Consider the following 22,164-nt stretch of genomic DNA (forward strand, 5'->3'; position numbering starts at 1 on the left):
AAGGCAGGGGCGGGGCCAGGCCAGCTCCCGCCTCCTCCCCCTGCTCGGCCAGGGCGGGTCTTCGTGGTGCTCCTGCCCTGCCCGTCACAGGGCCTCACACTTGCTTTTTCCTTTGCTGAGAAAACATCTCAGCCCCACTCTGTCTCAGCCCAAGCGCCACCTCCTCCGAGAGGTCTCCCTGGATTTGCTCTCTCTCCTGACGCCTTTCTACAAAGCTCGTGGGACAGTCTGAACCCGCCCTCCTTGGGTAATCATCTGCCTCGGCCACCCGTGGTCAGCTTCCTGAGGACTGAGGCCTGGCCTGCCTTGGGTCCGCTGCTTTTGCGCGGAATCTCACTGCACGTCCTAGGGGCTTGGAAGACATCGGATGGCTGGGAAGGGGTCACAGATTCCCCCCCCCCCAGGCAAGCTCGAGGCCGGTGGTGCGTGTCCTGGTCGGAGTTGAGAATGGGTTGAATGTTTGCTTCTGCGGGGTGGGCCAGGTCCTGCCCCTCCCCCTTCTCCTAAACCCAGGCCCCATCACTCGTCCCCTGTCCGGCGCCCGTGGGATGTGTTTGTGTCCCCGTCACAGACGAGGCCGCTGCAAACAGGTGTCTGTCACCCACACACCCTTGCGCTGCTTGCCAGCCTGGCCTTTCCCTCTGCTGCCCGGGTCCCAGATCCCACGGGCTGCGCTGAGCCGGGGTCCCCCCGGGGGTGGCGCTGGGACGTTGTGCCGCTGACGCTGGTCCTGAGCTGGTCATTCCCTTTCCGGCTGTTGCAGACCTTCTGAGTCATCACGAGACAGCCCCGCCGCCCCTCCTCCTTGGCCCTCCACAGGCCCGTTCCCCTTGTAAGGCAAAGCTCGGAGCCCTGGCAAGCCGGAAGTTGGCCACGATGGCCCGGAGCTGGTTTCTGAAGCGTTGCCTCCTGTGTGGGGGTGGTTCTCAGCTGGGGGCTGCTTTGCCCTGTAGGGGACATCTGGCAGCATCCGGGGACATGTTTGATTGTCAAGGGGTGGGGGTGGGGGGCTGATGCTCCGTGCACCTGGTGGGGAGCAGCCCGGATGCTGCTGACATCCCGACGCCCAGGACGGTGCCGCGAGGAGGTGAGACCCGGCCTCACATTCACAGTGCTCCACCGTGAGGCCAAGTCCGGCCGTGGGGTGCTCACTCCCCACAGAGCGTTGACCAGACTAAGAGAGAGTGAAGCCCAAGCCACGCTGCGTGCCGGTGGATGAGCTCAGAGCGCGGTAACAGTCTGCCGCGCCCAGCACAGGGCACATTGGCTTCACCCCAGAAGCCCCCGCCCTGCGAGCTGCCGACTCCCCTGGAGACGGCTGGGAGCTGCCCATGCAATGCTTGCTGCTGCCGCCGGCCAGGCGGAGAAGCCGGGTGGTCCCGGCCGAGCCCTGCAGATTGGGCCTGCCGCCAGCTGTCCTGCCCCGCCAGGCCACAGCCCCGGGCCAGCACCCCCAACTTCGGGTCTTCAGGGCCTCGGCACCCCTGTCTAGGTCCTCCACACTAAGCCAAGCGCCGGGAGACCGCGGTCTCCCCTCTGGACGGCAGCGTCCGCATTGACCTTGACGCTGAGCTCGTGGGGCGGCAGGCGACGCCCGAACGTAGCCATTTCACACCTCGGCAGAAGCGGGGGCCGGGACAGGCCGGGGCCTGTGCCCAGCTCAGAGCCTGTTCTGCCGCCAGCTGCTCTGGGTTGTTCGCTGATGCTTTCTGCTTAAAGCCAAGGAGGAGGAGCAGAGCAGGGAGGAGGGGGAGGAGGAGCAGCAGCAGCAGAGCGGGGAGGAACGAGCGTTTTCAGCAGTCTCCGAATTGAAGGGGGGGTTGTCGCCATGCCTAACCCCCGTGGTCCCTCCCGCAGAGCCCTCTGCACGCCGACGTCCTGGTGGCCACGTGGGCAGGGAGACGGGCTGGGGCAGTCACCCTGCTGCTTCCCCCGCTCTGGGCATCTTTGGGGCGGCAGTCGCAAGCAGCCCTGGTGGCCCCCAGGCTCTGACCGCCCAGAAGGGGCGCTGCGGGAAGGGGCCTGGGCCCTGCACTGGGCAGCTCTCCAAGATGGCCACGAGGTGCCTGCGTGCCCATCCACGCGCCCTGGGCGCTCCTCCTCGGGAAGTGGGGTCCCTGTCCCCTTCCCCTGACTCTGGCCGGCCCCGAGCAGCCCTGTCACCAGGTGAATGTGGTGGCAGGCACCGTGGGAGAGCCGAGCGGAGGCCTGCATGGCCCAGACGCTGGCTTTCGGAGCCCTGGGCAGCCACTGAGAAGTCAGGCTCTACCCTGAGCCCACGGTGAGGCTGTGTGTGACCCCCCCCCCCTCAGCAGCTGCCAGGGGACCCGGGTCCCCGCCTTGAGTCTTTGCAGTGGCGTTTCACACGTTTCCTAGCAAGGAGTGGCCTCGTCAGACCCCTGGCCACGAGTCTCCGGGCACAAAGACAGACTGTATTCCACACTCCCTTCCAGGGTCAGCTCTTACCCAGGATTCGTAATGGCAGCAATGGGCACATGTCAATCATTCACTCACTGAACAACACCGCCTCTCACTGCCTCACCGCTGCCCCAGCCCAAGCGCTGTCTGGCCTCCGTGGCACCGGGCGGTCATCCCCCTGGCCTCCCTGCGTCCACCTCGGCCTGGGCTCCACACGCAGCCAGATCCGGCCCCATCGCCCTGGGTACCGCCCTGCGGGGCCCTCGAGGCTTCCCCTACTCTGCTCCCTCCGCCCAGGTAGGCGCTCCCTGTGCCCCAGACAGGTTCCTGCCTCAGGACGCCAGCACCGATGTTCCCTGTGGCTAGAATGCTGTTCCCCCTGCAGGCGCTCAGGGCCTGTCACGGAACCCCCTGCTGGGAGGCAGGACCGCGGCACCCCCTGCACTGCAGCCTCCCTCCCTGGAGGACGTCCGTGGGGCTCCTCCCTCGCAGGCTGTGCCCTGTGCTCCGGCATTTCCAGTCGCCAGCACTTAGAGCAGGGCCTGCGGCATAGTCGGTGTCTGTGGTAACTGGAAGCAGCGGCACCTGGTGTGCCAGGGGCTGGCGCCACGGGAGAGCCCTCTCCCCAAGTACGAGGAGGACGTAAGGGACTCCGCGTTGTGTGAGCACTGTCTGGACCAAGGGTGGGGGCACCGGAGGCCACGCAGGCTCCGCCCACCCAGTCTCGGCGGCCGTGCCGTGCCCAGGTCCCAGTTGGGGCCCGCGTGCCCCGAGCCCACGCTGCTTCCACTGTCCCCCACGCCTCCCTCATCAGTGGGCTGATCGGGGTGACAGAGGTGGCCGTCGTGAGGCGGTGGCTGCGGCCCGAGAGGCCTGGCCACACCCTTGGGGCGCTGTGGGCATCAGTGCTGCCCCCCCGCTGGCTCTGCCCGGGGGTTCGTGGGTTGAAAGTGACCTGAGACCAAAAGGAAACCTGCCTTACATCCCTGAGAGCCAAAGGGCCTGGAAGTTGACCCGGGGGAGGGGGATGGTCACGGGAGGAGGAAGACACAACCTCCAAGTACATTGTCCTGCTTCAGGCTCGGCTGGACCCAGCCTCTGGTGCTCAGGACCCGTGACGGGCCAGCCGGAGTGCGGTGGAAGCAACTCTGAGTGGCTGAGCTCGGGAGCCCATGATCTAGCCTCGCAACACCCAAGCCCGGGCTGTTTTAAACCTTAGGGATCTAGGATGAGCAGAGGGTGATCCCCAAGAGAAAGCGCGGAGCTACTGGGGGCGGGGGATGCTAGGCCGTCCCCGCCCCAGGTTACTCTAGCCAGCATGCATTGAGCGCTCACTGCGTGCTGATCTCTTCTGAGCATTGAGCCCTTTGTCCTCACCGTCAAAGGAGGTGAGTGGAGGCCGCAGAGCGTCCCCGCATCCAGTAAGTGGCAGAGCTGAGTCCCGCCCAGGCAGTGCGTTGCCTGCCCTCCCCTCTGCTGGTCCCAGGGAGTGGAGGGACTCCTGGCCCTGCCCCCTGCCCACCCCCAGGGAGAGGAGGGACTCCTGGCCCTGCCCCCTGCTGTCCACAGGGAGTGGAGGGACTCCTGGCCCTGCCCCCTGCTGTCCACAGGGAGTGGAGGGACTCCTGGCCCTGCCCCCTGCCGGCCCCCCCAGGGAGTGGAGGGACTCCTGGCCCTGCCCCCTGCTGGCCCCCGGGGAGTGGATGATCTCCTGGCCCTGCCCCCTGCTGACCACGGGGAGTGGAGGGACTCCTGGCCCTGCCCCCTGCTGACCACGGGGAGTGGAGGGACTCCTGGCCCTGCCCCCTGCCGGCCCCGGGGAGCGGAGGGTCTCCTGGCTTTTCCAGGTGTGAGAGTCCGTGCGTGACCCCATGGGCACCTGCTCGCTGTGGAACCCTGGACAGCAGCCCCTCCCTCGGAAGAGCCCTGACTCTTGACTCCGCTGGGGCTCTCGCTGCACGAGAGACCCCGTCCTCACTCATTCTTCTGGGTGCTGCCCGGACCCCAGCCCGGTCCTTCCAGCCCAGCCTCGGCCGCGTGGACTCTGTGGCAGTTCAGCTTCGTTTTTCCCTCACTGCCGGGGAGCTCTCTCTGGCGTCCGTGGTGGAGCAGGTCGGGGGTGTTCGGCTGGCTCTGTGCCCTCAGTTCTTTTCCGGGTCCTGAGCCCTTCCTTGAAACTTGGTCTTTCCCTGTCCCTCCGCCCTCGAGTGCTGGCTTGCTCATTTGGCACCAAGAGCCAGGGGTGACGTGGACCACGGCAGGAGAGACAAAGGGAGATGGGGAGTGGGGAGCGTGAAGCTTCACGGACGCGTGCGTGCGTCCACAGTCTGGACACCTGGGCTTGCCAAGTTCAGGGCTGGACTTCCTCATCCTCGCATGGGCTTCTCCGCTCCTGCTGCTTGCGGTTTGGTCAAATGACTGCCCCTGCCTGCCACCCTCTTCCTCGGGGTCTCCACAATGCCTGTAGAGCCTTCACAACTTTGTAAGTACTCCTCCAGGCAGCCCTCCCTGACTGCCCTTAGGCCAGTTGCCTCTTTCTTCTAGTTTGTGTGACACGTTTATCCCCAGTCCCTTGGATCGCTGGTTTCCATCTGAGTGTAGGAGTCGTGGGAAGAGGGCTGGGTGCTCGTCTCAGCCACGCCGTCTGCCTGGTCTTCCTGCAGCCCCGCGTGGACCGTGGTGCCTTCCCCGGAGGTATGATTATTGTCATTCCATGTGCGTCCTGTTGCCAGTGACAGCCCTGACCTCAGACCAGCCCAAGTGCCAAGCAGCACTTAGCTGAGCCTGTAGCTGGCCACGGGGTACAGTTTGGTCCCGCCCAGTGTCACCTGCACCTGCTCTCGGGCCCCAGCCAGTGCCTAGCAGCGGCCATCGGCAGCCGGGAAAGCCCTTCTTGTAGACCTGCGACTCCCCTTCTCTCATTGGCCAGACCTGAGAAGACGGCTCTGCCCCTGGGCCAATCACTGGAGCCGGAGAGAGGGGCTGTGTGGATTGTCTGCCCAGGTCCCTGCTCCGCCCTGTGGTCCCCCAGCACAGAAGGGGAGTGGGGGCTGTTACCGGGGGGAGAGGACATTCGTTGCTGGGTCAGCAAACACCTGGAGGTCCCGCTGTGTCCCAGCACGGTTTCAGGCGTAGAGGACATGGTGTGTGCCAAGCTGGAGCCCGGGGTGGGGAGGACGGCCCGGGAGGGAGGGTCAGCGTTAGCCTGCAATGGTGGAGGTTGAGGAGAGGCCCGGAGGAGGCCAGGACTCGGCCTGGAGGAGGTCTGCTGCAGGCTTCAGGCAGCAGGAAGCGCAAGTGCAAACGTCCTGGGGCAGCGCTGAGGTTCTGGGCTGGAGCCGCTGCTGGAGAGAGGAAGGCGCTGAGGTCAGAGGGCGGGATGGGCGGGGGGGAGGGGCTTCTACACAGAAGACAGGCTGCTGCTTTGTTTTAGCCTGAGCCGTCTGGCTGCCTGGTGGAAGGGAGTGAGGGTGGAAGCAGGAAAAGCAGTTAGGGGGCTGCTGTTAACAATGGCGGCAGGATGGCCCTCCCACTGGACACCTGGCGCCCAGGAGGCCCTCAATAAACACTTGTAAAGCCAGTGAGGGCCCCCGGGGCTGTTGGGGGACTCTGGCCCCAGCAGCCCGGGCATCTCTGCACGTCCAAGGTCCTTTCATCCGGGCGTTTCCGGTCTGACCAGGGCCTCGTGCCGCCTCTGGCCGCTTCTCCCCTCCCCCTCGGCGGCCAGAGTGCATGCAGACTTCCCTCTGTTCCCTCTGCTGGACTGGGGATTCTCGGAGGCAAACAGCTCCTGTGGAGCTGCCCAGACCTCCTGGCTGAGCTCCCGGCGACCCTGCGCGCGCGGCTGTGCAGGTCAGCAGGTGCAGCTCTGATGCTCGGCCCGCGCTGACGCCAGATCCCACGGCCTGGCCGCGGAGGCCTTTCTGAGAGACGAGCAGGCTGAAGGAAAGGCAAGGCAGACTTGAACTGAGCTGGTGTCGAGGTGCCGACAGATTATCAGCCGGGGCACCAAGTGGCTTCGCTGGAGTGTTTTCCCAGGAAGGAAGAAATGGAGGCAGGATCTCTTGTGTCATTTTTAATTGATTTCTTCGGCATCCAGAGAGCGACTGGCGCGAGGCCAGAGTCTGAGCCGGGGGAATTCATCAAATATCGACCCGTGGATGAGCTGATCTGATGAAATAATTAGCTCCTGTCACCCCTGGCCCCGGCGTGGGGCTCTGACTGCCACCCAGAGGCAGCGCCGCCTGGAGGGGGTGCTGGAGGCGCAGCAGGTGCATGCAGCTGACCACCGCCCCCTGGTGTCGCACCTTCACATCGCAGCCCTGGAGCCAGAACGGGCGGCTCTGGGGCTGGAGGCTTTCAGCAAGCTGCCTGAAGGTCTGCCCGCAGCGGGCTCTGCCCAGCAGCTGTAGCCCAGCCACACGGGGCTGGACCCTTCCTGCCGCTTCCTGAGCCATGGGATGGCGAGGGTGACGTCCGTCCCCTGTGCTCCGTGGGGACAGTCTCCATGGGTGTGTCTGTGTGTGAAAGGAGCGGGCACCTGCAAATGCCCAGAGCAGAGCCAGGGCCCCGCCAGCTGTCCGTGGGCACCTGCTCTCAGGAGTCCGTCGGGAGAGTTCCCATCCTGGGGGCGTCTTCTGGAAATTTCGTGTGTGGTCCGGGCGGCGGAAGACTGTGTGACTGTGTGCATGCATGCGTGCGCTGATGAGCGCTGGCGTGGTCCCCGGTGCTTAGCACAGAGCCCGCCACGGCATTCCCAAGGGGACCTGGGCCGGACTCGGGGGCCGCTCTGTTACTGGGGAGTCGGGGGCCGGTGAGCTGCGGGAGCACCTCTGCTGCTCCGTAGCCCCCAGGAGCTGCAGCGGAATGTCCCGGGCCGCTAGCTGCTGTGCACACCTGTGGAGCCCCCCGGGCGTGCAGCAGGCAGGCCCGGAGCCGGCGGCGGGGAGTGGGAGCCGGGCGCCGAGTTCCGCCTCTGCCTTGCGTGGACCTGATTTGTGCAGTTACTCTCCAGGGAGCAGGCGCCCGGACAGCCTTGGATAGGAAGCTTGTTTCTGTTTTCAGATGATGCCACTTAGGGAAGTGCATCAGGGAATGCTTGGTGAGGAGCTGTGTGCCCCAGGCAGGGAGCGAGCGGGGAGGTGGAGGTGGTGCCGGGATGGAGGGAGGTGGAAGACGGAGGTTCGTGGGAAGGAGCCCGCGTGAGCGCTCAGCCCCCAGCTCTGCTGTCCTGTCTCTGGGTGGCCTCACCAGCAGCCTTAGGACAGTGATTGAGCCTCAGGTTTTTCAACTGTAAAATGGGTATGATCAGGGCCAGCACTGTGGCGTAACGGGTTCAGTCTCAGCCTGCAGCGCCAGCATCGCATGTGGGTGCTGGTTCAAGTCCCGGCTGCTCCACTTCCGATCCAGCTCCCTGCGAATGCGCCTGGGAAAGCAGCGGAAGGTGGCCCGAGTGCCTGGGCCCCTGTACCCACGTGGGAGACCCAGAGGAAGCTCTTGGCTCCTGGCTTTGGTCTGGCCCAGCCCTGGCTGTTGCGGCCAATTGGGGAGTGAACCAACGGACGGAGGACCTCTCTGTCTCTCCCCCTCTCTCTCTAACTCTGCCCTTCAAATAAATGTCTTTCTTAAAAGATGGGTGTGATGAGAGGGCTGGTGAGGTTTGGAGGCATGGGGTGGGCAGTGCCGATGCAGGACAGTGGTCGCGCTCTGATGACGCCATCCACACCATGTCTTGTTATTTCCACCCGCTGGGCACGCGTCCATGTTGGAGATGAGGAGGTGTCAAGTTCCTGGCCCAGGGTCGCTGCCGGGAACCCAGGAACCCGTGGAGGGAGGCGGGTTCCATCACTCTGCTAGCTCTGGCTGGCACAAGGTGTGTCTCAGAGGCGAGGAGGCTGAGAAGGGCGTGGCACCTGTTTCCCCCACCCCAGTCCTGGGAACCTCACCGTCTCACATCAGGCTGTACCCCCGATGCCTGCCAGCACCCCCTGCTGAGCTGTCACCCTGGTCCTGCACAGGTCCCCGGGGAGGGGCACCGCGTGGCACCTGCTCCCCACTCCCGGGAGCAATGCCGGTGGGGTGGGGGCTGCGCTGTCCTGCCCAGCCTGATGCTGCACGCAGGGACTGTGAGGGGTCCCTGCGTGACGTAGCAGGGTGCTCACGGCTGCCTGGGGGGGGGGCTGTAAAATGGAACACACGAGGGGCTACCCAGCAGAGCGGAAGCCCAGGTGCTCCTGGAGTGGGTAGGGAGGGCAGAGCCGGGAGGGACCCAGGGAGCCACTGCACACCATGGGGCACAGAGAACAGCGATTCTGGCTCCCATCCCCTCCCTCCTGCCACTGCCCAGCACGCACCAAAGAGCCGGAGTGTACAGGCCACGCGGTCTGCAGAGCCGGGCTCCCTGGGGCCTTGTCCGTGACAGCACGGCCCGGAGTGGCCAGTGCTCCCAGTGTCCCCCGGCGAGTGGCAGGGCACAGGGGCAGCGGTGGAGACCTCTGTGGCCCAGCCCAGCTCCTCCTCCCCCAGGACTCTGGGGACCGGAACCAAAGTTCCACTTCCTCATTTAGCCAACCGTCTGTGCCAGACTCCCACAAGGTGTGGGGCTGGAGCCGGGAGCGACACAGACCCCGTTTCTGCCGTCCTGAAGCTGACCCTGCAGCTGACTGAGCAGATAACGTGGCTGCAGGCGTAGTCACCGTGGAGTGAGTGTGAGGCTGGCAGACACAGCGCGCCACTGGTGCCCACACTCGGCAGAGAACGAGCCCAAGACACAAACCCGGGGCAGAACTCAGAGTTGTGAAGATGAGCGAGTGCACAGGCCCCGGGTCCCGGGAGGAGTGCAGGTGCCCAGGCGGCCCCTGCGGGCTCAGCAGCGGGTCCACCCCCGGGCTCCGTGCAAGCGCTGGTCTGGCAGGTCCCGCTCCTGCCCGCCGACACGCAAGACCGAGCCGTGGGCCGGCCTTTCTGTAAATATTGACCTGCCTCTCGTCCTCCTCCTCCAGATCCGTGAGGGACCAGGGAAGACAGCCCGGAGGCGAGCGGCGAGGGAGCGGCCGCGGTGCACCATGGGGCCCCCCAGCCTCCTGCTGTGCGCGCTCTGGGCCGTGCTCTTCTCCCTGCTCGACGGAAGCTCCGCCTTCCTGGCCCACCACCGGCTGAAGGGCAGGTTCCAGCGGGACCGGAGGAACATCCGGCCCAACATCATCCTGGTGCTGACCGACGACCAGGACGTGGAGCTGGGTAAGGGTTCCGGCCACGGGGACGTCCCCGGGGCTCCCGGGAGGCACCTCCTCCGCAGCCTAGGCAACAGTCCCCCCCCCCCCCCCCCGCGCCGCCGGGATCACTGCGCTGGGCCCTCCTCCCCGTACGCGGTGGTTGTGTAAACTCGGGAGCTCACTTCTGCACACGTGGGGGCTCACAGCTGGCCCCCAGGACGGGACCTCCCGCCTTTGCCCGGGGCACAGCCGTCCCTGGATTCCCAGCGTCTGAGACGGGAGAGCAGAAGCTGAGACGGCTGTGTTCTTGGCAGCGCATTTCCCACCGAGGCCCAAGCCAGCCTGCCCCCCCCACCCCCCACCCCCCACCCCCCACCCCCCACCCCCACCATGGCCCCAGTCCCCCTCTGCCTCGCCCCTCCCTCGGGGCCGAGGCCGGAGGTGCCGGAGCTGCGGCCTCCTCCGCTCGCGTGAGGCTTTCCCGGCTGTGTGTGCCGTGGCAGGAGGCGGAGCCCGTGGAAATGAGGCCACCGAGGCTGGGGCTCCACGCTCGGCGTCTGCTGCTCCCCCGCTCACGTCTGGGTCCGCCCGGCCTCAGCCGCTCTCACCCTGAATTCTCTGCTTTGCGAGTCCCGTTCCTGCACCCACGCCAGTGCTGGCTGCAGACATCCAGGATGCGCGGGCGCCCCCTCGGTGGGTCCCGCCCCTGGGGAGCAGAAAGGCGCAAAGCAGCGCCACACCTGCCATGCCGCACCGTCGCCGCCTCTCCCGTGTCCCCAGCCAGTGCCGCTGGCGCCGCCTGAGGCGCACGGGGCATCTAGAGGTGATTACAGGGCCCCGGGCAGCGCGCACAGGTTCCCCCAAGCCCTGTGCCGTCTCCTACACGACGCTTGAGTGTCCACAGATCTCGGTATCTGTGGCAGGGCCTTGGGACCAATCCCCTGTGTGATCTGAGCCACAAATGCAAATGACGTATGTTGTTTTACATTCGTTTTTTTAAACAGTGAAATGAAACCAGTAAGATTAATGTTAATAATGTCTTGTTTAACCTAATACGGCCAAGCTGTCTATCATCTCAACATGTTGTCAACGGACAAGATCGTTTGCGGCCATTTTATATTTGTCCAGATCACTTTTTAGATCTGGCCGGTGATTCGCACTCAGAAGGCGTCTCCATTAGAACCCGGCACCTCATGGGTGCTCAGCAGCCCATTCGTGGCTTGTGGCTGACATGCTAGGCAGTGCCCAAGCCTCCTGCATTTTCCTTCTGTTACAAGTTAGATTTGCCCTTTTACCATCAGCACTGCCATGTACCGTGACTGTATCGGGGAAAGTGTTCCAGGCGCTAAGAGCAGCATGTGCAAAGGCCCTGGGGTGCAACCAAGAAGGCAGAGGTGGCTAGAGCTTGGGGAAGGGGATGAAACATGAGCAGGAGAGAGGATGGGTCAGGTCTCGGAGACGGCTGTGAGTTGTGAGGACCGCCAGCCTGAGGGTGGGCCCAGCCTCCCTCCCCTCCGGGGACAACAGAGTACTGCTAATGGCAGTGCATGTACAGTTCCCCTGGGTCAGCCTCTGTGGCCTGAGCCCATCGCTGGCTCCAAAACTGAGAGGTTTTTAATGTAAAACCCAGTCACTCCCCGCAGTGTGTATTCACGGTCACAAGGATATTTTCTCCAGGAGCTTCTGTCAGTGCAAAAAAGAATTTGCCACCAGGAAGCAGTCGGAGCCCAGCGCCTTTAAAGTGACCCACAGTTGACCACCGGGGTGGGGCAGGGGGAGGGGTGGGGCGGGGAGGGCCTGCTGGCCATGGCCGGCTGAGCCTTGCAGCGGCAAGGGGCGGGGGTGCTCATGCACGCATCTGCACGTGTCCATCAGGGTCTGCTCTGTGCAGAACGAGGGGCGCTCCAGGTGGAGGGCGCCGGAGAGGCCGAGGTGCTGGGTGGGAAACGGCTCGGTGAGCTGGGGTGCAGGGAGCAGGGCCGCGAGCGGAGAGAGCAGAAGCCCGAGGCTGCCGGGGCCGGGCCTGCAGAGGGTTTGAGCGAGATTCCTGGCGCAAAGCAGGTGGGCGAGGCTGCCTTCCCGTGCGAGGGCTGTGACCTCGCACTGATTGCCGTGACCTCGCGCTGATTGCTGCTCCCGCTCCTAGGAGGGGGACGTGAGCGTGCCAGGGGCGAGAGCAGGCACAGGGAGAGGCGTCAGGAGGCGGTAGCCGGGCGTGGCGGAGCTGGTGAGCCGCGGTCCCCCCCCCCCCCCCCCCCGGCCCGGGCTGGCTCTGCGGTGCGGGAGCAGCACGTTTCTGAGCCTCTTTTGGAAATCTGATGGCCGTGTTGTGTCAGCTGCCCGAATCAAACCAGCAGAATACGCAGACGGGCTGCGAGGGAGGAGCCAGGGAAACCGAGGCTAACTCAGCGCAGAGATTTGTCCCGCCCATTTTATAGAAGGGGAAACCGAGGTACAGGGCGGGCAAGCCTCTTGTCCAGGGTCGTCGGGATTGGCACCCGGAGTGGCAGTCTCCATACTGCTGGGGCGGCTGCCCAGTGGCCCCTGCGTCATTGGTCGCGTGTCAGGTTCTCGCGAGTGCTGGGAAGTGGCCGTGCAGCCCCTCGTGTCCGTGGCGTCCGGCCGCTGCCCACGCGCCTGCCCCTCCCGCACCAGTGCCACCGGCTCCTGCAGGCGGCTGAGCCTCTTCCCCAGGAGGTGAGGGATGCGGAGGTGGGTGGGGGAGGGGAAATGGGCTTTTTATAAACCACTAGACAGGCCCCGATCAATAATTCATGTTCCAAAAAAGCCCGGCACATTATCTCACAGTCTGCTACGACTGGCAGGCGGAGGGTGGTCCTAAAAAATTTATCATCTGCTATTTTCTGCTCCCCCATGCGGCAGTTCTGACAATTTTCCGGGCTCGGAACTTCTCGCCTGAGATAATCAGGCTTCCTTCCAGTGCCAGGGCGGAGAACAGCCGTTGGCTCCAATCAGGCTCTGCCGGCCCGGCAGGAAAAGGGGCTCAGCCCATCCCCCGACCGCAGGGCTGCGTCCGGCTCCGTTCCCTGTTGTCACTTGGAAGTGGCAGGTGCGGGAGACCGGGCTGCAGGGGCTTTCAGGTAGCCTGAAAACCCACACGTGTTCACCGCAGTGGGGGGAATCCTGGCGTGGGCGTGCCCCTTGGAAGCCGGCAGGCGACGGCCGGCCTCACTCCCCCTGCAGAAAAGACCGGGAGAAGCACAGGGGGCTCCGGGGGTGGGGGGTGGGGCGGGGACAGTGGACTCTGCCAGGGCTTCCTGTTTAATCCGCTCCAGGCCACCCTGGGTGGGTGGGGCCCAGGCGACTCCGTGTCCCTGGCCTGGGGCCCGAGAGTGCACCGTGTCCCGGCTCTCCCAGGACCTGTGGTTTTTAACTGGACTGACCTTGTGAAGCTTAGATGCTTTTTTTTTTTTAAGATTTTATTTATTTATTTGAGACATAGAGTTACAGAGAGAGAGAGAGAGAAGTCTTCCATCCGCTGGTTCACTCCTCAAATGGCTGCAATAGCCAGAACTGCACTGACCTGAAGCCAGGAGCCAGGAGCTTCTTCCAGGTCTCCCACGCAGGTGCAGGGGCCCAAGGACTTGGGCCACCCTCTACTGCTTTCCCAGGCCACAGCAGAGAGCTGGATGGGAAGTGGAGCAGCTGGGACTTGAACCAGCACCCACAGGGGATACCGGCACTGCAGGCAGCAGCTTTACCCATTACACCACAGTGCTGGCTCCCACTTAGACATTATTTTAAAAGGAAGCTTTGAATTCTAACTCTGGAAAATCCAGCACCCGTGGCCTTTGATCAGAGGTCACTGCCAGCCCAAGGGCCATGAAGACCGAGCGCGGTGTTTTCGAGATTCTGCCAGGTGCCACCTCCCGCGAGGCCGGGGTGTCGTCATTGAAAAGGTGATGGGCAGTTTCGAGAGAGGCAGGAGAGGCGACGTGGTGCCCACGGGACAAGGGGACGCGTTCTCCAGTGGGAGTCACAGCTTTTGCTGCTGGGAGCCACGTGGCAATGGAGGCAGAGTTAGAGAGAGACGGGGAGGTCTTCCATCCGCTGGCTCACAATGGCTGGGCTGGGCCAGGCTGAAGCCAGGAGCCTGGAAGTCCACCCAGATCCCCCCGTGGGTGCAGGGACCCGAGCCCTCGGGCCATCCTCTGCTGCTTTGCCAGGCGCATTAGCCGGGAGCCGGATCGGAGGTGGAGCAGCCGGGACTTGAACTGGTGCATGCTCTGGAATGCCAGAGTCCTGGGCTGCGGCTTCACCTGCTGCACGCCGGCCCTGGCGATGGCCCTTGTGCCGAGGGTTTAAGGATACAGCAGACCCCAGAGTGTTGGGGTGAGGTCACATCGTCCACGCACTCCTGGGGACTGGCAGTGGGGCCAGGGTGGTTTCCTGAAGGAAAATTCGAGAGCAGATGCCTGAGGAAGGCAGGATGGCTGGGGCGGAGTCAAGACAGGGAGATGCCATGCTGCTATCACGTGGCTGACCCGGAAGCGAGGTGCTCAGACAACGGGCAGACACATCCATCCACTGAGCATTTGCTGAGCACCTACTGCATGCCAGAGGGGACCCAGCAGCATTCAGATAGCTCAGGTCTCCTCTCTCTTTCCAGTGGAAGCCGACGAGGTCCCTGGCACATCAGTGGGGAGGGGCGGGGGGAGGGAGGCAGGAAGGAGACCCAGACCCGGGGGTGTGGGGTGGAGTGTGGGAGAGGTGTCGCATGGTGAGGGGGGCACGTGTGAGCAGTGTGGACCTCCATGGGGGTCTCGGGGCCCCTGGGGTAGGGCTCTGCAGGCTGTGGGAGCCGTCTGTGCAAAGGCCCTGAGCTGGAAGCTCGCGGAGTAGCGCAAGTGACAGGGACAGGAAGAGTGAGTGGACCCTGCAGGGCGTGACCGTGGGGGGCTGGGGCTTGGGCTTTCTGAGAGGGACGGCGGCGGGAGGGGACACGTGTGTTTAGTGTTTCACAGTGACCTCTGGCCGCCATGCAGGGAACAGAACTGTGATGGGGAGAGGGGGCTTCGCAGAGCAGGGCCTGGGGGGGTGGTGTGTCCCGGCCAGATCCCTGTTTCCACCTCCATCTGTGCACGCAAGGGAACCACACCCCGTGCCACAGACTGATAGCCACGGGGGCAGGCGGCCGGATTGCAGACGCCAGCTCACTCTCGGCCCCGCCTCCTGACATTCCTGCCGTGTCAGGAAGACGTGGGTGCAGGCAATCCCTGTGCCGGGAGGGAGAGAGGCTCCGCTGGGCCCGCCCCACCGTGGCCCTGCCAAACACATTCCTGAAAGGTTCTTTTTTTCAATTCAACAGCGCCCTTGAATGCTGGGAGCTAAGTGAATCAGGGTTAGCTTTGGCTGGAATGTGAAGTAACAGTGGCTTAAGCAAGACAGAATTTGGCCTGTCACTCACAGGGAAGTTGGAGGTTGGCAGGGAGGTTTGCCAACCTCAAGGCTCTCTGGGAGCCGGGCTCCCTCCCTGCCTCCCTTCTGTGCTACTGTGTAGCTTCCACCGTCAAGGTCATTTTGTGGTTCAGGATGACTGCTTCAGCTCCAGCTATCACAGCCACATTCCGGGAAGAAGTACAAAGGCACAAAGGGTGGATCTTCAAGTCCTCCCTCCTTGAGGACCTCATCCCAGAAGCCACTTGCAACACACACAGAACTTTAGCTTCACGGTCTTGGCAGGAAACGTGGGACACATGCAAAAGAGGATGATCCCAGGGGGCTTCCAAATTGTCTGCAGGTGCGGCGGATCCAGCATCCCCGTGGGGATGGGGCAGGAGGGGAGGAGGGAACAGGTGACAGTGGCACCTGGGGCCAGGGTGCCTGACAGCAGCGTCACCCTCTGCTGATGGCAGACACGGAGGAAGGGAGAGGAATCTGTACCCCACCTCCCTTTCGGGGCTCCCCTGTGGCTGAAGCCAGACGCCAAAGGGCAGAGAGCTGGGCGCAGAGGGTCTGGAGGGCGCGGCGAGGAGGCGGCACAGGCAGCCAGAGCGAGTCTGGGAGTGTCGTGTTCCAGCTGGGCCCCTTGGAGGGGCCGTGGAGGAGGAGAAACAGATACTGGTGGGCTGCCCGGGGTCTCAGCCGCCCTCAGTTCAGGGGCACGGGGCAGCCCCTCCTGCAGCAGATGCCGGCACTGTGGGCGTGGACGCTGGCGAGACCTGCACCGCCTTTCATGTGGGAATCTGGGGCAGGAGCAACTTGGGCAGGGCGGCCAGGCCAAGAGTCCCACGGCGGCAGGAACAGAGGTAGCAGGGCTGGGCGAGGGCAGCGAGGAGGGCGACGGGAGCCAGGCAGGCCGTGCAGGAGTCTGGAATTTAGCACGAGGCCGGACGGTCACGGGAATGTTCTGAGTGCTGCAGGTGAACAGGGCGTGGCCCAGGAGCAGGAGCGTGGTGGGGAGGGGCAGGTGGGGACCCTGCCCTGAGGGCTTTGCAGGTGGGTGGCAGCAGGGCGGGGCATGAGGGAGGGAGACCAGCGCTGGCTCCTCCCTGCTTTTTGGAGAGCAGGTTGGGGGGGGGCAGGTGCTGGCACAGGGTCTGCAACTGAGGAGACTGGGGAGAGCTCCGGGGTTCCAGGCTGTAGGCAGAGCCCCACCCCAGTGAATAAACTTCCTGTGGGCGGGCTGGCGGTGGAGTGACACCAGGGAGTGGGGTGGGGCCGTCGGGACAGGAAATGGCCAGTGAGGCACCGGGCCCCACCCCTGCCCCTCTGAGGCTGACCGGGTCAGGAGGCAGTGGAGAAAGCCAAGGGCTGCTTACCCACGTCCATGGCCTGGGGCTGTGGGAACCAATTCTGAGCCTTGGCTCTGCTGAGTGGTGACACTGGACTTGAGTTTGTGACTGCCAAGGGGCAGGAGAGGTCCCCCATGGTCTCCCTCGGGGCTTTCTTGGGCAGACAAGGCTGCAGGTGAATTCTAGCCTGGCGGGCAGACAGCAGCCTCCCAAGCAGGGGGCAGGACTCAGGGCTTCCGAACCTGCCACCCTGCGAAGCCAGGTCGCACCTGAAGGGACCCACAGCCTCCCCCCTGCCCCTGCGAGACCCTGGAGTGCTGGAGAGTGGTCCTTTCAGGGGTACTTCGCTGGTCCCATCTGGAGTGGACCGTGCTCAGGGCTGCGGGCGCGGAGGGCAGCAGAGGAGGAAGGGGCCCTGCTCGCTTAGTCCACCCCGGGATTGTCAAACAGAGCTGAACTGACCGTGAGCTGTGCTCAATTGAAAAAGGTTAGCAAGGCGGGCGTTCTCGGCACTGCGGTTAGGGAGCCCCTGGAGCTGCCTGCCGCGTCCCAGTGCTGGTTTGAGTCCCCGCTCTGCTCTGATTCCAGCTCCCTGCTGGGGATAAACCAGTGGATGGGAGCTCTCTCTTTGTCTTATACAAATGACCCAATGGTTTACTAGGATTAAAACCAGAATTCGGTGATGACATAGAATGTTCTAGAATTGTCCCGGAACTTCACAGTTGAAAGAAAGCTGAATGCGGCCGGCGCCGCGGCTCACTAGGCTAATCCTCCGCCTTGCGGCGCTGGCACACCGGGTTCTAGTCCCGGTCGGGGCACCGGATTCTGTCCCGGTTGCCCCTCTTCCAGGCCAGCTCTCTGTTGTGGCCCGGGAGTGCAGTGGAGGATGGCCCAAGTGCTTGGGCCCTGCACCCCATGGGAGACCAGGAAAAGCACCTGGCTCCTGCCATCAGATCAGTGCGGTGCGCCGGCTGCAGCGCGCCGGCCGCGGCAGCCATTGGAGGGTGAACCAACGGCAAAGGAAGACCTTTCTGTGTCTCTCTCTCACTGTCCACTCTGCATGTCAAAAAAAAAAAAAAATGCTGAATGCCTAAAGTTTTCTTTGTGCTCTGTTTTTACAGAGGAAAACAGAAACCCACAGAAAGTAGTGATTTAAGGCAGCTCACGCCTCCTGGGTACCCAGTAGTACAGAGGAGAGAAGAGTTGGGGGCTCCAGCTGGACGGCAGCGTGTATGTGTGTGTGTGCATATGTGTGTGTGCACGTGTGTGTGTGCGTGTATGTGTTACACAGTCTGTACATGTTTAAGAGCTGAATGCTTTTTTAAAAAACAAAATATTATTTATTTGAAAGGGAGAGTTACAGAGAGGCAGAAAGAGAAAGAGGTCTTCCATCTGCTGGTTCACTCCCCAGATGGCCGCCATGGCCAGAGCTGCACCAATCCGAAGCCAGGACGAATACAGGTGCCCAAGGACTTGGGCCATCTTGCACTGCTTTCCCAGACCATAGCAGAGAGCTAGATTGGAAGTGGAGCAGCCAGGACTAGAACTGGTGCCCACATGGGATGCCCGCACTGCCATGCCACAGCGCCGGCCCAGAGTTGAACGCTTTTAACACACAAAACTCTGCAGATGGGAGAGGCGACGCTGGGAGGGCCTGCAGGGGGCGTGCGTCCTGTTCTTCATCCTCCTCGTCTCCTGGCCAGGTGGCCCTTGAGGGGCCCCTCCTCAACCCCCAGGAGAGGAGGAAGCACAGCCTGGGAGCCCCAGGCGCCGGTGGGGTTGGGGAGAGGGGCCGTAGCGGGTGCCGGGTATGCCCAGGGCAGACGCATTTCCTGCTGTTACAGATTTCGGGAGACGCCAGAGACATTTCTGTGGCAAACCCAAGGCCAAATTCTCCTGCGGGGCAATGCTGGGGAGACCCAGGGGACTTGCCGGGACTGTGAGAACGTCTGTCTTGAGCCTTGTTAACATCGGAAGAAACTATGTAGCCTAACATCGGAGAAAATGCTTTGATGCAGCATAGTAAAGCAGTCATCTCCCTACCCACGTGGTCATAGAGTATAATTTTTAATATCTTTTTACAGAGGAGGGAGCCGGGGAGCAAAGATACCAGGGGCACTACAAGCTGTCGTATGGTCCCAGGAAAATATCCTACATTTTCTTCTTCTTCAAAAAAAAAGTATCTGTCTGAGACAGAGAGTTAGAAGCAGAGAAAGACAGAGTGATCCCACCTTCCAGTTCACTCCCCAAACGCCCACGATGCTCAGGGCTGGGCCGGGCCACAGCCAGGAAGGAGCCCGGGGCTCCAACGGGGTCTCCCACATCAGTGGCAGGGACCCGAGGTCTGGGGTCATCACGGCTGCCCTGGGAGTCTGCACTGGCAGGGGGCAGGAGGCAGGAGGCAGGAGGCAGTGCTGGGAACCAGCCCCAGGCACTCAGACGCGGGATGCGGGTGCTGCCCGCCCCGCCCGCCCACCCCATGCTGCGTGGTAAGATGTGGGCGTGGGATTCTTTGTGCACTGGAGAAACCTAACTGAACACTTGCGTGAGCTGCCCGGGCCCTGGCCTCCCGACTGTGGCCTCTTCAGGAGTCAAAGGCAGACAGGGGTCCTTGCTCAGAGGCCTCTTGCTAGAACATTCCACACTTGCTTATCTGTTCCCCAGATAAAAGCCGTGGAAGGCGGCCAGCGTCACAGGGTGTTTGCTTTTCGCTCTTCCTCGTCACTCTCTCTCCCCACAGTCCCAGCATACTGAGAACCATGTGAGTGGAGCAGACTGACTTCAAAGCAAGCAGGGATGGCCCTCGGGTCAGCGAGCGCCGCGGCCGCTGATCACCCGGGAGGCAGCCGTCTGCGGTTTGCGGATCCCCGAGAACGTTTTCTCGTCACCTCCTCCCATGTTCGTGCCAAGGGGAGCAGTGCAGAGCAGGATGGGAGGGGTGGAGTGATTGCAGTCAGCACAGCCCCGAGAGCGCCCCCCTGAGGAGGTGATGTGCATATTTGCAGGGACCGGAACGCACCGAGGGTTGATACTGGGTGGAGGAGCGGCAGGTGCAAGGGTCCTGAGACAGGGCCATGCTTGTTGGGATCCAGGAGCAGCAAGGAGTCTCATGTGAGGCTGCCCAGGGCCAAGGCGAGTGGGAGCCTCATGGAAAAGGAGCCTTCAGACTGGGGGCCTTGAGGGCCGTCGGGAGAGCTGGACTCTGTCCATTCCCTGGGGAGAGTGGAGCCAGGTTGTCTGAGGGTGTGGCCTTAGGTTTTTAAAGGAGCCCTCTGGCGGCCCAGGGGAGCACCCGGATATGGGAGACCAGGGTGCAAGCGGATGACGGTTTAAGAGTCTACCGCGTCAGCCGTCAGCCCAGGCCAGACACCAGAGTGGTCAGATACAGATTTAAGTCATGATGCTGAGTTATTCCCTCCAGTTTTATTTTCTCTGGTCCCGAAGTAACTCCCAGCACTCTCCCAAGCACCCTGCCATCACAGACACTAACCCGTGTTTTTTACAGATTTATTTACTTATTGGAAACACAGTTACAGAGAAAGAGGGAGAGACAGAAAAAAATCTTCCATCCACTGGTTCACGCCCCAGAGGGCCGCAATGGCCAGGCAGGAGCCAGGAGCTTCTTCCAGGTCTCCCACGTGGGTGCAGGGGCCCAAGGACTTGGGCCATCTTCTGCTGCTTTTCCCAGGCCATTAGCAGGGAGCTGGATCAGAAGTGGAGTAGCTGGGACAAGAACCGGTGCCCATATGGGATGCTGGCATTGCAGGCAGCGGTTTAACCTGCTGTGCCCCAGCGCCTGCCCTTGACCCATAATTTTAAGCAAACAACCACAGGAAGTGGTCATCTGGTTATCAGTCAAAACCAGTGACTCCAGTGCTACCTAAGTAGGGGCCTTGGGGGTTTGGAGGAGCGCAGTGTGCACCTACCCCTAGCTGCCGTGAGCTGCCTTGGCCCAGGAGAGGCAGACCCTGGGTCAGGTCTCCATCCTGAAAGCCGTGGCACCTGCTGAGTGCCTCAGACGGCCGCTGCCACAATCCAGGCCTTGGGGAGAGCGGATGGAGGCTGCATTGGACACTCCTGGTGCAGGCAGTGATCAGTCCAAAAACGAGGATTTTTACCACTTTGCAAGCTCATCGTCTTGTACGTCAAAAAATAGAACTAGCACATGAAATCCATAATTGGCAGCTACTTGGATTGAGATGAAAGTTCTGTGAAGTCCCAAAAATATCAAATAATCAATTTGGAGCCCCAAAAAGCCATCGCAAATGGGTGAAGAGTCTCAGGGGCTGGGCGGGGGTGGGGGGACACGGAGGGCTGGTGGTCAGGGCTGGGGCCCTAGAGTTCAGGTCCCGGGTCCCGGAGAGGAGTGACCTCCCTCAGGGTGACCTCCCTCCCAGCCGAGTGTGCTGGGGAGGTTTGGGCCAGAGAGGAGCCGCCCCAGCTGTTTTGTCTGCTCGTCCCCAGACTGATGTTGGTCAAAACGAGTTTGGGTTGGCGGGCCCGGCCTCGTCCCAAACTCCTGTTGATTTCTGCGTGGCCGCGGCTTCCAGGCGCCTTCCTGGCACCAGCGCCATCCACGCGCCTCAGGCTGGGCTGGGCCGGGCCGGGCCGGGCTGGGCACGGGGTCCTGGCGGTAGCTGTGGTGCCTCGGGGGTGGTTTGCAGCACACACTTCGCTGCTGTGCCAGATTCAGTTAAGCCGCTCTCATCCCCACTGAGGGCTTGCGGGGAGCGAGCGGGTTGACGTGGTGGTCTCCACGGGCTCACTGGCCACGCGCACAGAGCTGTGGCTAAGAGCACACCACGGCTCGTGTCCCTGAGTCGCTGGGGTGGGGTGGGGGTTGAGAGCGCCTGGACCCTCCGGCTTTGAGCACATTAAAAATAAACGATTCCATGGCCAACCCGGCATTCAGGGCGGCTGCCTACGACGGATTATTCAGCAGGTGGCGGCTGGGCGAGGGGTCGGAGGCCCCGCGGGGCCTTTGTGCTGTGGTCCCTGGAGAATAGGAGAGGCCAAGGCCTCGCTGCCGGCTGCTTTGTCCTGTCTCGTGGGATTTGAGGACTGGAGGCTTAAGGGTTGCTTATTCCTGGAGTGCACAGGATTTGCACAGCCGAGAGAGGCTTAGGGGACGCCTACTGTGTGCCAGGCAGTGTTCCCGGCTTTGGGGCTGGCACTGGGGAGCACAGTCAGTAATCTTGGCCCTTGGACCACCGGAGACAGCAAACCAGATAAGTACACAGATATGCAAATATGCCAGCACGCAGAGCAGCCAACCTCAAACAGGTTAAGCCGTCGCCTGCGACGCTACCATCCTGTATCAGAGCGCTGGTTCGAGTCCTGGCAGCTCCACCTCTGATCCAGCTCCCTGCTAATGCACCTTGGGAAGGCAGTGAAGGATGGCTTAAGTATTTGGGCCCCTGCACCCGCATGGGAGGCACAAATGGAATTCCTGGCTCCCGGCTTCAGCCTGGCCCAGTCCTGGCCATTGTGGCCATTTGGGAGGGAACCAACAGATGACAGCACACTGGGCCACCCACTGCTGGCGTGGCGGCTAAAGTCACCCGTGCAAACACTAGGGGACCCTCTGAGCCCCACTGCAGCCAGGGGTTAACCAAGAGCGCAGGGACATCTTTGTGCGTCCTCCCATGAATGTGAACCCCAGTGCCCCGCCAGCCACCCGACCGTGCTGGGCCTCAGTCCTCACCACCTTCCGAGCGGAGCCCCCTTGAGCGTCATTCAGCCCCCCAGCTCCGTTCCCTGGTCCCTAAGATGGTGAG

General features: G+C 62.8%; 1 protein-coding gene across 3 annotated transcripts in view; it reads left to right on the forward strand.

Annotated features, from left to right (window-relative positions):
• SULF2 (sulfatase 2) overlaps nucleotides 1-22,164 on the forward strand; it is an 89,531-nt gene that overhangs the window by 11,966 nt on the left and 55,401 nt on the right. For all 3 annotated transcript variants that reach the window (XM_051844953.2, XM_051844952.2, XM_070051727.1), the window contains one exon: nucleotides 9,420-9,657. In XM_051844953.2, the coding sequence (XP_051700913.2) occupies nucleotides 9,483-9,657 (175 nt within the window). In that variant the 5' untranslated portion in view covers nucleotides 9,420-9,482. Of the gene's footprint in view, nucleotides 1-9,419; nucleotides 9,658-22,164 lie in introns of those variants that run through there.

This window comes from Oryctolagus cuniculus, chromosome 11 (assembly GCF_964237555.1).
Source record: "Oryctolagus cuniculus chromosome 11, mOryCun1.1, whole genome shotgun sequence".
In the NCBI taxonomy this organism is placed as follows: Eukaryota; Metazoa; Chordata; class Mammalia; order Lagomorpha; family Leporidae; genus Oryctolagus; species Oryctolagus cuniculus.